Source organism: Emys orbicularis, chromosome 1 (assembly GCF_028017835.1).
Source record: "Emys orbicularis isolate rEmyOrb1 chromosome 1, rEmyOrb1.hap1, whole genome shotgun sequence".
Lineage (NCBI taxonomy): Eukaryota > Metazoa > Chordata > Testudines > Emydidae > Emys > Emys orbicularis.
In genome coordinates this window covers 34445915-34461824 of record NC_088683.1, presented here as the reverse complement: position 1 = coordinate 34461824, position 15910 = coordinate 34445915, and the positions used below count along the sequence as shown (strand labels likewise).

The 15910-nt window shown below is 41.5% G+C and overlaps 1 protein-coding gene across 1 annotated transcript in view; it reads right to left on the bottom strand.

Moving 5' to 3' along the window:
- Positions 1–15910, bottom strand: part of TBC1D22A (TBC1 domain family member 22A) — a 456657-nt gene that overhangs the window by 430372 nt on the left and 10375 nt on the right. The window contains exons 2-3 of the mRNA XM_065417476.1: positions 11020–11076; positions 869–1209 (exon numbers count right to left, since the gene is read on the bottom strand). Coding sequence (XP_065273548.1) covers positions 869–1209; positions 11020–11076 — 398 coding nt within the window. The remainder of the gene's footprint in view (positions 1–868; positions 1210–11019; positions 11077–15910) is intronic.

The window sequence follows — 15910 nt, the reverse complement described above, 5'->3', positions numbered from 1 at the left end:
TCAAAGGTTAAGGCCCATTTAATTATTAATTGGGCCCAACTATAAAGACCAATATACTGCTGAAAGAGGTCTTTCCCAACTGTTGCTGAGATTGTGAAAAAAACAAGTGTTATTTCAAAGACCACCATGCATGATATACAGTCCAAGTCAGCTGAGGTTGCACTACTTCAGAGGAGTTCTGCCCTGCCCTGTGTCCCCTCCCCACCCCATCTTCTCCAATTTATCAAGTAGTTTTAAAACATCAGTCTTAACAGATAACAAAAAATGAGCTAGATACTGGAAACCAAGAGTGATAAAAATTTTACTCTTTATAGGAGTCTCCAAATTATATCTAAGCACTAATATATATATACATACACACACACACACACACACACACACACTTACTTTATCCTCACAATCCACGTGTGAGGCCCAAGAGAGTTCTCCACATTTTACAGATAATATGGGGTAGGTGGAACTAGTCTTTGACCTTTTCTTTTAATTAAACTTTAGGCTGTCTATAAAACAAAGAGTTTTAAAACCTTTTGTCTGAGCTGCATCTTAATTACAAATTTTACCCAAAAAAGTAAACATTTTATAACCAGTCCTGAAACCATCTTGATTCAGTTGACCACTTGACTAAACTCAAAGATCCAATTTAAACTAGCAATGAGGTGGTTTAACAGTTTGAAAACAAGAAACATCTTGTTACCTCACCCCAACATTTTAAAGCTTGTTTTGACATGCAATGTCCCTTTCATCAATTAGTGTTCACCATCAATATTTTTTCTTGGGGTATTAAGCTTTTAAATCAACACTACAAGAGTTTAGCATTTTGAAGCATCTACAATTCAGACTTCAGCATCATTTTCATATCTTAACATACCTGCAGAACTTGATGCATGACTTTCACTGACTGACTTAACCAGCCTGTTGTCACCATACGCCACTGAAGGCAATTCTGAAAACGGTACTGGTTTGTCTTCCTGTAGCTGTTCCTCCTGCAGTTTATGCTGTTCTTGTAGCTTGCTGTGATTCTGAATTACTTTGTTAGCAGTTTCCATGACTACATCTGTATTTAAATTTTCAGCTGCCATTGCTAAGAGTTCATCATCATCATCCCCAAGATCCCAAGCATCACTTGTGTTACTTTCAAATTCTTGGAAGGTACTGACTTTCTTCAATTTCACAGGAGTTACAGGCGGCTTGGATCCTGGTTTTATCAAGCTGTTTAAAAAAAAAAGTTAAGTGTGACTGGTTCATTAGCATTAACAGCATTAGTGGACAAAGTCGGGGGGCGGGGGGGAAACAGTCACATTTTAAATCAGCCCAAAGATTGTCAAAGACACAAGTGGCAGTTGGCACGTAAATTGTCACTGACTTTCAGTGGGAGTTGGGCATCTGAGTGTATGGCTACACGGGGGGGTGGGGGGGGGAAACCACAGCAGCGAGTCTGAGAACCTGGGTCAACTGACTCAGGCTCAAGCTGAGCTAAAGATAGCAGTGTAGCTGTTTGCACTTGGGCTGACAAAGAGATGGAGTTAAACGATGATTTAGAGCCCACAACGGGGTTGCCCAGTGAGGCAGGCAGCCAGGAACAGTTTTACCACTCCAGAGGTGACTAGCCAGTTTCAGCAGTTGCTCTCTGGTGAACAAGAAGCAGGAGAGGAGATGCCTGGTAAGTGGCTGGGGTTTGTGAGGTGCGGAGGTGGGTTCAAGGTATAGAAATGTACAAGGCTGCCTGTGTTTGTGTGCTGGACATTTCCTTGTGCGGCTAATCAATACAGCAGACCATGGTATTGATGCATGCCAAGTTCTCATGGAAACCCTCCTTAGAGATCTCTAGGAAACTTTCCTGGAAGTACTTGGCAATCCTCTGAGGAAGGTTCCTTGGAGGAGGTGCTTTGTTCCTTCCCCCATTGTAGGAAACTTTCCCGCCCATTCAATCACTTGTGCAGGGACCAAAGCATCACACAGGCAAGCAGCATAGGGACCAGGGAAGAATCCACAAGTGTGTAGTAGATGTTCCCTTGCTTCCCCTCAAGAGTGAGATATGTGCTACAATAACCCCTGCCTGTAGAAAAGTGTGGGAGAATTTAGAATATTTTCTCTAGTCACTGCACCGCAACACTTCCAGAGTGCTCTTTTCCCCATGTAGACAGCCCTCCCCCCAGCCAACATTCATTATGCTTTAGAGGTTTGCCAAGATGTGCGCTTGCCAAGGGTCAGGGAGAAAGTGATTGTAATGTTACCAGAGGTGTATTTTACTGAAATGTTTCAATGCTGTGTGTGAATTTAACAATCATGCTTCTGTGCATTGTTTCTTGTGCTTCTGCAGATGTGACCTTGAGGGACACCCCACACACACTGGCAGAGCATCTCCGTCAGCTAAGAAAGCGCCCAAGATGGAGCAAAGATGACATGTTCCGGGAGGTACTGCAATTCTCCAATGCAGAGAAAAGGGAATGCAGGCAGTGGAGGGAAGCCGAAAGGCAAGACAGAAAAGAAAGTCAGGAGTTTGTTAAGGACACTACCGAGCGGGTGATTCAAGTCATGGAGGAGCAAATGCAGATGCTGAAGTCCTTAATAATGCTGCAGGCTGAGCAGATGCGGGCCTGCCCTCTCCTGCAGCACATTCAGAACTCTTTTCTGTGCTCCCACCCAAACTCCACCCGCACAGTCCTTTCCGCTTTCCACAAGTTCTCGGTTTTCCGTTCACTCCACCCCCTCGGACAACTTTCAAAATGATAGCTGGACCTACACACAGTTTTGAAAGTCTGCTCTTCCCTTGTACCTCCTTTCCCGCCAAGAGTGTGTGCGTTTGTGTGTTGTTTTTTCTGAAATAAAATCCAAGTTTTGAATGATAACTAACCTTTGTGTCCTACAAATTGAGATAGCAAGCACTACCAAGACATACACAAGCATTTTAATCATTTGCTTACTGGAATTTAAGGCCCCAAATTTCACAATTGCTTCCTATGAAAATTAGATGCAACACTGCAGAACCAATCACAGAGATATACATTACTGGTTCTCATTTTCAAAATGGTGCCTCAAAGCCTCCCTCATTCGAATTGCCCCTCTCTGGGTCCCTCTGATAGCCCTGGTATCTGGCTGCTCAAAATCAGCAGCCAAGCGGTCTGCCTCAGCACTCCACCCTCGAGCAAGCCTTTCACCCTTAGCTTCACAAATATTATGCAACATACAAAATGCGGCTATGACCATGGGTATATTACCCTCATTGAGGTCTAACCTGCCATAAAGGCATCGCCAGTGCGCATTTTATCTGCCAAAGGCACATTCCATAATCATCCAGTACCTACTCAGCTTGTTGTTGAACTGCTCCTTACTGCTATCCAGATTTCCAGTGTAAGGTTTTATGAGTCATAGTTGTAAAGGGTACGGTGGGGCTCCCAGAATCACTATGGGCATTTCAACATCCCCCACTATAATCTTCTGGTCTGGAAAGAAAGTCCCCACTTGCAGCTTTCTGTACAGGCCAATGTTCCTGAAGATGCGTGCGTCATGCACCTTCCCGGACCACCCCGTGTTAATATCAGTGAAACGCCCATGGTGATCCACATGTGCCTGCAACACCATGGAGAAATACCCCTTCCTATTGATGTACTCCATCGCTAAGTGGTCTGGTGCCAAAATTGGAATGTGTGCGCCATCTATCACCCCTTCACTGTTAGGGAAACCCATTTCTGCAATGCCGCCCACTATTTCATGCACATTTCCCAGAGTCACGGTCCTTCGTAGCAGAATGCGATTAATTGCCCTGCACACTTGCATTAACGCAGCCCCAGTGGTCGACTTCCCAACTCCAAATTGACCAACCAACTGGTAGCAGTCTGGAGTCACAAGCTTCCACATTGTGATTGCCACGCACTTCTCTACCAACAGGGAAGCTCTCATTCTGGTGTCCTTGTGCTGCAGTGCTGGGGCGAGCGCCACACACAGTTCCAAGAAGGTGGCTTTCCACATCCGAAAGTTCTGTTGCCACTGCTCGTCATCCCAGACCTGCATGACAATGCGATCCCACATTCAGTGCTTGTTTCCCGAGCCCAAAAGTGATGGTCCACTGCATGCAGCTGTTCCGTGAATGCCAAAAGAAATCTGAAGTTGCTCCTATCCATATTACACCCCATGTCAGGCAACTGGGAGTCTCGTTCAGTTAGGAACTTCATGAATAACTGCACTGCCATTCGCATTGTTTTAATGACAGTTATTCGAAGATAGGAGAGCAGTGAGGGATCCATCCCTTCATACAAAGATGCCGGGGTGCACAGCAAACAAGGGCTATTGAAAAATGCCATGAAAGAAAGCCAGAAGCCCATGGAATGCTGGGATAGAAAACAATGCATCATAGGTAGGTACCCACAGTGCATTGCTCACACTGTCGATGATACTGCCCCAACTGTGGACGTGCTCTGCCAACAGAGGGAGCAAGTGTGAACATGCAATACCTATTTTTATTATAGCACTTTCTGAGTCTTAGCATAACTTTTGTCGACAAAATTCTGTAGTGTAGACAAGGCCTTAGACTTAGATTGCAAGCTTTGTGGGGAAGAGACAATCTTTTTAGTCTTTGTTTCCATAGCCCCTAACATAAAGGGGTCCTGGCTCATAAGTAACAAGTATGTGTGACATGGCTATTTTAAAAGTGCTACAATACCACTAATACTCAAATGCTTATGTAAAACTAAAATTTCGATCAAAAAAAATTCTGTTTAAGTATCTGTATTATGGGACAGAACATTACTACTACTAAAAGCATGGGGATAGCTGTTTCACAGAAATTCATCCACTCCCGCTACTTACTTCCTACTTGATCTCTGATATTACAATTGTCTCAATGACTAACTGTCTCCACAAAAGAAACGATTAGGATTCGCAGGAGGAAAAAGTAGTAAGGACAGATAAATGAAGCAACAGATCTTCTCTGAAGGGGGAATTGTACAGAAAAAAAAAGGATATGGCTAGTCTGCACAGTGGTATTCTTCACAAGTGCACACCATAGATGAAAATCAAAAGCACTTCTTGTACTCCGAGAAACACAAGCGTGAAAAAAATCTTAGTATGAACACAAATCAGGATACTCTGCCAGGAGCTCTCTGTATTCCTCTTATTATTGAAAAGTTGTTCCCTTCTTATATTAGTGTAAACAGAAAGATTGACTATTAGAAACACAAGGTCGGAGAGGTAATATCTTTTATTGGACCAACATCTGTTGATGAGATTCTTGTCTCTCACCAACAGAACAAGCTTGATAATTAGCAAAATTGGCAAGGAAATTAGGAAACATTTGTTAAAACTGGATTCATTCTTAACATTATGTGAGAAAGTAGCATAAATGCAGCATTAGAGATCAGAAATTATGTATACAAGGGTTAGGAAATTCTAAACGTTAAGATTTCCCTCACAAATGTCACTTGACCACACTGCACAACACAAAAATTATAATAACTTGAAGGTGCTTCCTGTCAACCCCTATCCTGAGGTGAATAAACCAAGACCAAAAAAGTAGAGTTGTAAGGAGAAAGAAGAAGCTTTTGCACTGACGTCTGAAGTGAACATGCTCCAGAGTGCAATGTTAAATTGAACTTAATTCTTAACTTCCAGCAATGGCACTGTTGGCCTTTCTCCTCCCACTCTAACCCACTTTCTCTCTACTGTATTAGCTCTTTTACCCAACTTTTTTCCTCTCTAAAGGTCAACAAGACTTTTATCCCAATATAACATCAACATATTTTTGCTTACACTGTGTATCAAAACTGAATTGGAACAATGTAAATAAGAAACAGATACATGATAGGGACTATGGAGTCAAGACTTACCGAGAGAAAAATGGAAAATAGGTCAGATTTTTTTTTTTTTTAAAACAAAGTTTCCCTTTCACATGATTCACAGCCATATTTTCTTGCTTTGACTATTGAGCACTTCATTTCACAGCCTTAATGTTATACTAGCTAGGTCTTGCAGCTAGCATCTGTTTTAACAGGAAGAGACAAGACTGAAGTTATTTATCTTATTGAGCATGTTAACTCCTTGAATTGGAGTGACATGATAGGCCTATGAAGTTTAGAAGCGCAAATGAAGTGAGGTGTTCTTAGAAGCATCCAAACCAGACAGCATGTGCAAACTGCTCACTTTTAATATTCCTAACTTAAGAACTACTGGCCTAATTCTTCTCAGTTTTGGATTATGTATGTCTGAGGAAGTGACTAAGAAAGAATAAGGGAAGTGAAATTTCTAGCTAGTCATTTGACTAACTTAAAGATAGCTTTTTCCAATGTGAGCTGCCTTCACTTGGTAGCCAGCTGAAGTTCTTCCCATTCTGAGGAAATTTTATTATTTTGTGAATAAATAAATCAAATTAATTTGGGCCAAACTATTTGCTACTGAGGTTGTTTAGACATCTTCTGTTTTCTCTGGTTGCTCTTAGGCCACCAATGCTCACTGAGATAAGAGAGGCATTACAATATTTCATTCCACAGTCTCTTATTAGGATGTGTGTCACTCCTGGCTGGTGAAAGCTAGTAGGGAAGCATTGTGTCCAATATTGGTGGAGACTATCAACACCTCCATTAGAGAGAGTGTGTTGCCAGCTTCACTTAAGCTTTTGTGTAGCCTCTGCTCCAGAAACCAATGCTAGAAGCTCACAGTGTAGCTAACTATCATACAGTATCCAACCCTCCATAGTTAGTCAAGACATCAAGTGAAGTTGCAAAGTGTTCCATCTCTTCTGGAGCTACTAGGAAAGTTAAACCAGACAGCATGGTTGCAATGCTTTCAGTATACTGATAACACCCAGCTCTCTCTGTCTCTCACTTGATGCAATCAGAGCTATTAAACACCTACCCCAACATCTGGAGGAGACAGATGGTGCTCCTCCATGCCTCAAACTGAAGCTCAATCAGGGTAAACATGAGAGAAAGCAAATGGGTTGGATGAAGCAACCCAAAGACATGGTACAAGTATCTTTCCCCACAGATAAGGGCACATATCTACCATGTGTTTTAATTATAAGAGTTTATAATATTGGGTTATTGGATTCCCCAGCTGCCATTAGTCATATAGAGATAAAATTCATGCACTATCTTTTATTTGTCTACTGAAGATACTGCAAGAATTTCTGACAGATGTAGAACTTGCTAGATATAATCCATGCCTTTGTCACCCTCAAGATTAGATTACCTATATGGGCTACATCTTAAATCAACCCAGAAACTCACACTAGTGCAGTATAAACACGGCAGCCTGTTTCTTAAATGGCATTTCTTGGTGAAAATACGTGAAACCAGTGCTCTGTTATCTGCCATGGCTGTGTATCAATTTGTGTGTGTAGATTAAAAGGTAGCCGTTTTGAGCTATTAAACCCTAAATGGCTTAAAGCTTGACTGCTTGAGAGACAGTATCTCTCTTCCGCCCCCCAACCCTCTGTGCTATATTGCTACAACTCTCGTGATTAGAGGCACTAAAAGCAAGAGCTCCCTTGTTTAAGAGAGGAGCTATCAGTAGAAAAGTTTCCAGGAGAGCTGTTCAGCATTGCACAACTTAATGTACAGGCCTGTTGGCCAGCAGGTCCCACTACAAGGTTTATTTACATGGGCTTTGCAGAATGGAGTGGCGGAAGCCTGCATAGGGATAAGGAATTTGACACAGTATGCTTCAGCTTATATATAGTCTCCTTATTAATGCCTGAATGTAGTGAATAGAACTGGAAAAATGGCAATACCAAATTAGAAAGACAACAGTACCATTACCACCTATGCAGAACCTAATCTCCTTTTTTCACCTCTACATTGACCTTGAAGTTCACTACATAGCTGCATGTATTGGGATTTTGATCAGACTATGGACTTAATTCTGTATTCTCAAGGAAGTTTTAATTTGAGTTCTTATGTGAACCAGAATTAAATGCAAAAGCAGCTACATTTTAACTCAACCACTTGATATGCTCACTAGCTTGTTAGTAACATGCAAGTGGTACTTTTAAGAATGCAGAAAAACAAGTGTTTTTACCCCCCCTTTGGCTAACAATGCAATCCATCTGCCATACTACATTCTGTTATATTCCAACATTTAATAGAACATAAAAATCCTACAGAAGCCTGAAACAAGACACTTTCCACAAAAGCAGTTGAGACTATCAACAGTTCTGTGCTATTGCTGATGAAGCAGTCATAGGTGCCCATGTTTACAATATTTGGCATTCCTAGGAAATCCATACCCAAAATATAAAATTAATACTGTTTTCAGTTACTATTTAGAACTTTCCTTTTTTTCCCCCATTAAAGAGGAAACAATTGTATTTTTAAACCAAAAGCCAGGTAAAGTCCATTTGTCTAATAAGTCTTAGGACTTGTAATGATGTTGAAAAATCTTTTTAATGCTTTTAATTCACAAGTGCTAGAACATTTTTAAATTATATTAAACACACTGAGACTATGTCTACACTACAACCTATATCAGCAAAACTTATGTGTCGCTCAAGGTTGTGAATATTTCTCCCCTCAAACGACATAAGTTCCGCAGACATAATGCTGTACATACGAGCGCTTATGTTGGTGTGATAACGTCTCCCACTGACATAGCTTATGTCGCTTGCAGAGGTGGGGTTTTTTATGCTGATGGGAGAGCTCTCCCCCATCAGCATAGAGTGTCTTCACCAGATGTGCTGCAGCAGCACAGCTATTTCAGTACAGCTGCACCTCTGCAGCGCTGTTGCTGTACAGATAGACATCGCCTAAGAGTTTTGGTGCTGTTAAGACTTGGAAAGGAATTTTTTCTGTTTTATCATGGCCATAGATCTAGTCAAACGGAAAGACTCCAATTTCAGGGGTATTATTTTATCTAAATACTCTATCATCTGAGACCTTGATAATATATAATGGAAAAGAGGTTAAAAAAAGTCAATCAGCAATTCTTAGATAATATGGAAGGTTATCTCCAGCCCTATCATCTAGTTCTTTCCTACATCAAATCCCTAATCAATTTAGTTCCTCTTTCATAGTAATAGGACTATTCTTCTAGTTTGATTTGTGTCATCACCATGATTGCCAGGTTAAAAAAAAAAAGTTAACTCTCAGACCAACCTTGCTTTCTACAGACTACATATCAGTTGTCTTGTATGCCTGAAAATTGAACTACTTTGGGAACACCTTCTAGGTCAGCAGTAGAATCACACAGCAGAGTACTATGAAGAAGGGATCATGAAATATCTCATTGTGCTTTTCCCAGGTCTATGACAGAATACATAAGGTAGTAAATGAAGAACATATAGAGATGTAAGAACACATGCTAGTCAACCCCTTTACTGGCTTTACATTTACATCGTTTTATCTTGTAAGCAGGTCAAGAATTGGCTCCTTCTCCCAGCTCCCTGGCACCATGGTTCTTAGCAGGCTCTTTATGCACCCCACAGTGGCATCTGCTCTCACCAGCTCTTCTCTCCAACATGGAGAGAGGGTAGACTGTCCACATGACATCACTAGGGAGAGGAACAAAGGAGTGGGTAGGAACAACCACACTGCCAGCCAGAGTAGCTGGTTCCTGGCCTGTCATGGAGAGCCAGCTCAAGAAACAACACTTCCCTTACTCCCCTGACAGTCCTATCTAGCTATTGCTAATGTATTTAGTTCCATAAATTCTAGGCACCCTACCTGATCAAAGATGCCTAATGTAGAAGTTCTTTCACTCCTCTTCCTGTTGGATTATTTCTATTGGTCTTTAAGCACTGGTCATTGCTCAGAACTCCCAACAGCCAACACACCTATACCTTCTCCCTCCATTGCTTCTGTTATTCCACCACCCAACACCCTCGCATGCATGCGCACACACCCACCCTCCCACCTACCCATTATAATTCCCTCCCAACCAGGACAATTGGAGATCCCTCACCCCCCTCAAAAAAACCTTGAAATCGTGGATCATGGCTCAGTTTCTGATCAATGATATAGTTATAGTATGATAAATTTTAGGTTTTGTGTTAAACGTGTGTACTTTTAAATAACGTGAAAGGCCTTGAGCTTTCGATGGACACTGGAGAAACTGAAATAAAATAATATTTGTGTAGCGTATCTCCCATTTAAAGAAAGTCTCTAATCTCTGACAAACTCGTTCTTCCCTCTGTATATTTTTCTCCACTCTATTATACTAAACTAGATTATAAAAATATTTAAAAAAACATTCTATTTAGTAAGACATTTTTCTAAGTCTCATAAGGCACATGCACAACCCATTAAGTAAAATGGACATACAAGATTTGTCATGAATAAAAAGAACAAGTTAAAAGAATAAACAATAATAATTTCTTACTGTGGTTCTAAGCAAGCAAAGCTTAACACTGGCATAAATATGCAAACATTTGTGCAGTTGTCAGAAACTAAGCAAGCACAGTATACATCACTAAATATTACAGCCAATAAGAAATACTGGATACAAAAAAATGTAGAGACAGATTTGCAAGCTGTAATTTTGATTTATGAACACAGGGATTGCCATGCCTGATCAGAATATAAAGTCTGGTATCTTTCCTGTGGCAATGACAACACAACGTGTCAAAAGAAAGGTGAAAAAAGTCTCAATATTTTTAACCAACTATACAATTAGGTACAAAATTGAGAAATACAGCCTAGAACAGGAGATTAAATTAACCTCATTTTAGCAAGTTTAACTACAAACATTTTTAAATTGTTACTACTACAAATCATTTATATAAAATGGTAAATGTACAGAGCATTTTGCAAACAGACTAAGACATTTGAACAAGACACTCCAAAAGAGTTTGCAATTTAAGTCATGCAAGATACAATGAACTGCTGTTAGGTATTTGGTGCAGTAAGAATCAGGAAGCCAATGTAACAGCAGAAGTTAGAATGAGGAAGGGAATAGCATGATGTGGTTAGATATGGAAGAGGAAGATGACTAACAGCAGCATTTTGGACAAACTAAGGAAGAGGAGGAGGTGGTGGTGAGAGGCGAGAACAGGTCAGAGTTATCTAGTATTTTTTTAATTTTATGTTAACTTACGTTCCATGCAACAATGGATCAAAAGGAGGATGCTGAGCTCCATACACATGTTGGATACTAAAGATAGAAAAAGAAGTCATCACAAATTTGACAATTAAAAAAAAAATTCAGCAACTTCCTGTCTCAAACAAGCATATAAACATATAAAAAGAGTTGTTGCTAAATATACCATTATAAAGAGTGAGCAAAAGTCACAATATATGGGAAGCGGGGTCATTGTTTCCATCGGGATTTCCATTAAAGCGTAAGCTCCTCGGGACAGGGGTTTTGTCTGAGCACAAACTGTTGAGACCTATTTTTTTATTTCTTAAATTAAGAATTCAAATGAAAACAAAAATTAAAGATTTTTTTTTTTTTAACACTGCGAGTGCATGTTGCTTCTGAACCCCTTCCTTTTCCAATTAACCACATTCTTCATTCACCTCTCATTCAATCCTACAAAAATGCCTCAAAGAGATAATTGTAAAGAAGTTAATCATCCCTATTTCTGGAGGCATGGGTCATTTCCTTGTGGCCTTGGTTGCTACCTGATTAATGAGGTAATTTAACTATGTCTAAGCATCTTCTAACTTTCCTACAAACCCCCCAGATTTCCCCATAATATGGAATGTTTAACGGGTGGTTTAAGTATCTGATTTAGACTTAATCAGCATTAAGTCTGTAAGTCTCACCATGTGCCTTAGCACTACAGCTAATGGTAACTGATCTAACATACCACATGCATTACAGTAACTAAATGAAATGGGTTGAGAAAGTCTTAACATAAAATTCTATTGATTTTTCATTTTGTCACAGCATTTTAAAGAGTTTGCTTTTTAAAAAGATACAGAACACAGTATTGGGTGCCATATTATCAGCTAGCTAGGACTCATATCCAATGTCATTTCAGTCAATCTGCAATTGCTCCAAACCAGGATAAAAGTATCAGAGGGGTAGCCGTGTTAGTCTGAATCTGTAAAAAGCAACAGAGGGTCCTGTGGCACCTTTAAGACTAACAGAAGTATTGGGAGCATAAGCTTTCGTGGGTAAGAACCTCACTTCTTCAGATATTTTTCTCCACTCTATTATACTAAACTAGATTATAAAAATATTTAAAAAAAACATTCTATTTAGTAAGACATTTTTCTAAGTCTCATAAGGCACATGCACAACCCATTCAGATGAAGAAGTGAGGTTCTTACCCACGAAAGCTTATGCTCCCAATACTTCTGTTAGTCTTAAAGGTGCCACAGGACCCTCTGTTGCTTTTTACAGGATAAAAGTGTTACTGTATATCTCCATATTGTAGCTTATGATGTATGTCTACACCACAATTAAAAATTAAAAACCCACAGCTGACTGGGATTCGGGCTAAGGGACTATTTAAATGCAGTCTAGATGTTCGGGCTCAGGCTGGAGCCCGGGATCTAGGATTCTGTGAGTTGTTCAAACTTCTAGCCTACAATTAAAACAGCCCCTTACAAGCCCCACAAGCCTGAGTCAGCTGGCACAGGCCAACCATCAGTGTCTAATTGCAGTGTAGACACACCAACAGTTAACATGTATCATGTACTTTATAAACAATTTGCATGATTTTAGACAATTACATCATGCATCATCATAAGGGCTCCTTTGTAGTCACTACGGTACATAAGGTCAATCAGTTCAAGACAGACACAGTATACAAGATGGCATGCATTAGAGAACAAAAACAATGGCAATGCCATGAAATAAATAGGCTTGTAAGTACAATTTCATGTTCAACATCCTTATTGAGGTTATAAAAATGTTACTATGTAAGAAATATAATAAGATTTGTCCTTCTCAAAATAAAAGTAAATTTACTTGCAAGTTTCAACCTGACAAACATCTACTAAAATTAAGATTAAAGAGGTGGTGCTTATAATGTAAATACTGACACAGGCTATCGTAGGGGTAGGCAATCTATGGCACGCGAGCGGATTTTCAGTGGCACTCTCTCTGCCTGGGTCCTGGCCACCGGTCCGGGGGGCTCTGCATTTTAATTTAATTTTAAATGAATCTTCTTAAACATTTTTAAAACCTTATTTACTTTACATACAATAGTTAAGTTCTATATTATAGACTTATAGAAAGAGACCTTCTAAAAACATTAAAATGTATTACTGGCACGCGAAACCTTAAATTAGAGTGAATAAATGAAGACTCGGCACACCACTTCTGAAAGGTTGCCGACCCCTGGGCTATCCTATTGTAGCATGAACATACTCATCTTAATGCTATATGTTCAAAAAGAATGCCATACCTGCACTTAAACTACTTTCTCATGGCACAGTTCAAAACCCAAAATGCAATAAAAGTGACTTTAGTGATATTTGACAAAGTAAATAAAGTATTGTTACTCGCCCTCTTACATAACACAGCCAGAGTAGATTGTAAAGTACTAATATTGTTACAATCATTCTTCTAAAGCAGGGCCAAGTGAGTGGCCATGGGCAACTGGTATTTTTCCCAAAAAAACTGCAGAAACTCATGGATATCTGCCCTGTTCCGCCTCATGTTCCATATCTACATGAGCTCATTTGGAGATGCTATGTGCCCTGCTTTCAACAACATGTCTATGACACACAGCTGTCTCACACCTATTAGGCACACTAAAAGCTCTATATGAAAGCTACAAGAGAGCAACTCCTGGATCAAGAACAGCTAGCTCAAACTAAACCCAAGAAAGACTGAAATAATGCTGGCTGGAAGGAGGAAACACCTCTAAACACCTACTCAGGACCTTCCGCCGACGTGCATGGGCTGTAATTGTGGAAAAGCAGCATCACTTGCCCCATAACCTCAGCTGTGCAGAACACAATGCCATCCACAGCCTCAGAAACAACTCTGACATTATAATCAAAAAGGCTGACAAAGAAGGTGCTGTAGTCATCATGAATAGGTCAGAATATGAATGAGAGGCTGCTAGGCAACTCTCTGACACCACATTCTACAGGCCATTACCTTCTGATCCCACTGAGGGTTACCAAAAGAAACTACAGTACAGACCCGTTTACGCGCGGATGTAGGGAGTCAAGCCATCACGACCGCGTGTTAACGGACCGCGGGTTAAGAGGGCCATGCTGAAGTATCTTAAGATATAGATAGATAGATAGATAGATAGATAGATAGATAGATAGATAGATAGATAGATAGATAGATAGATAGATAGATAGATAGATAGATAGATAGATAGATAGATAGATAGATAGATAGATAGATAGATAGATAGATAGATAGATAGATAGATAGATAGATAGACGTATAATTATCTAGGATTACATACGTATTCACAGTGTCCCAAATACTGCAGGCTTATCTGTTAACAGCACTTTGCAAGAATATAAATTCAAACGTGTAATCTAATTAAAACATTACTACTACTACACAGGGGTGAAAGTAACTCAGGACACTTACTGGTACGGGGTGGTGGCGGCTCTGGCCCCCGGAAGGGGCGGGGCCTCGGTGGAAGGGACGGGGCGGGGCTAGAGGTCAGCATCCCCCAGCCAGCCCTTCCAGGCCTCCTGGTCCGCACTGCCCGGAGTTCCTATGGCACTTTAAAGGGCCCAGGGCTCCGGACGTCGCTGCTGTGGTAGTGGCATCTGGAGCCACGGGCCCTTTTAAATCGCCGGCCCCAGGGCAGCTGCTCCCTTTGCCCTCCCCCCGCCCGTCAGCGGCCGATGGGGGGCAAAAGGGGTAGGGACCTTAAAGCACTGCAGGGTCCTTTGCCGCGGCAGCACTTTAATGTCCCTGCCCTTTTTGCCTCCCCCGTCGGTGGCCCTGCTGGTAGGGTCCCTACCGGCAGGGCCGCCGACGGGGTGGAGGGTGAGGGGGGAAGGGGCAGCAACGTTAAAGCGCTGCCGAGGCAGCGCTTTAAGGACGGTCCTTTGCCACGGCAGCGCTTTAACGTTGCTGCCCCTTCCGCCCCCCCATTGGCGGTAAAGACGTACAACACGTTTCCGCTCCATACTTCCTGTCGATTTCTAGGTCAGTGAGTTAGTGAGCAAATCTGTAGCGCTACATAGCAAGTTACCGTACCGCATGTTAACGAGTCTCGGCACTGGGAGGCATGGCGCTACCGCGCATTAAGCGGATTCGCACGTAAATGGGTTGCGCGTAAATGGGTCTGTACTGTATGTCATCTGCTCAAGAAACTCCCTGAAGAAGCACAGGAACAAATCTACACAGACATCCCCCTAGAGCCCCAACCAGGGGTATTTTATCTGCTACCCAAGATGCATAAACCTGGGAATCCTAGATGCCCCATCATCTCATGCATTGGCACCCTGACAGCAGGATTGTCTGGCTACGTGGACTCTCTCCTCAGGCCCTACGCTACCAGCACTCCCAGCTATCTTTGAGACACTACTGACTTCCTGAGGAAGCTACAATCCATTGGTGATCTTCCAGAAAACGCCATCCTAGCCACTACGGATGTAGAAGCTCTCTACACCAACATTCCACACAAAGATGGACTACAAGCCATCAGGAACAGTATCCCTGATAATGTCACGGCAAACCTGCTGGCTGAACTTTGTGACTTTGTCCTCACCAACAACTATTTCAGATTTGGGGACAATTTATACCTTCAAGTCAGTGGGATTGCTATGGGTACCCGCATGGCCCCACAGTATGCCAACCTTTTTATGACTGACTTAGAGCAACACTTCCTCAGCTCTCTTCCCCTAGCGTCCCTACTCTACTGCGCTACACTGATGACATCTTCATCATCATCTGGACCCATGGAAGGAGGCCCTTGAGGAATTCCAGCAGGATTTCAACAATTTCCACCCCACCATCAACCTCAGCCTGGACCAGTGCATGCAAGAGATCCACTTCCTGGACACTACAGTGCAAATAAGCGATGGTCACATAAACACCACCCTATACC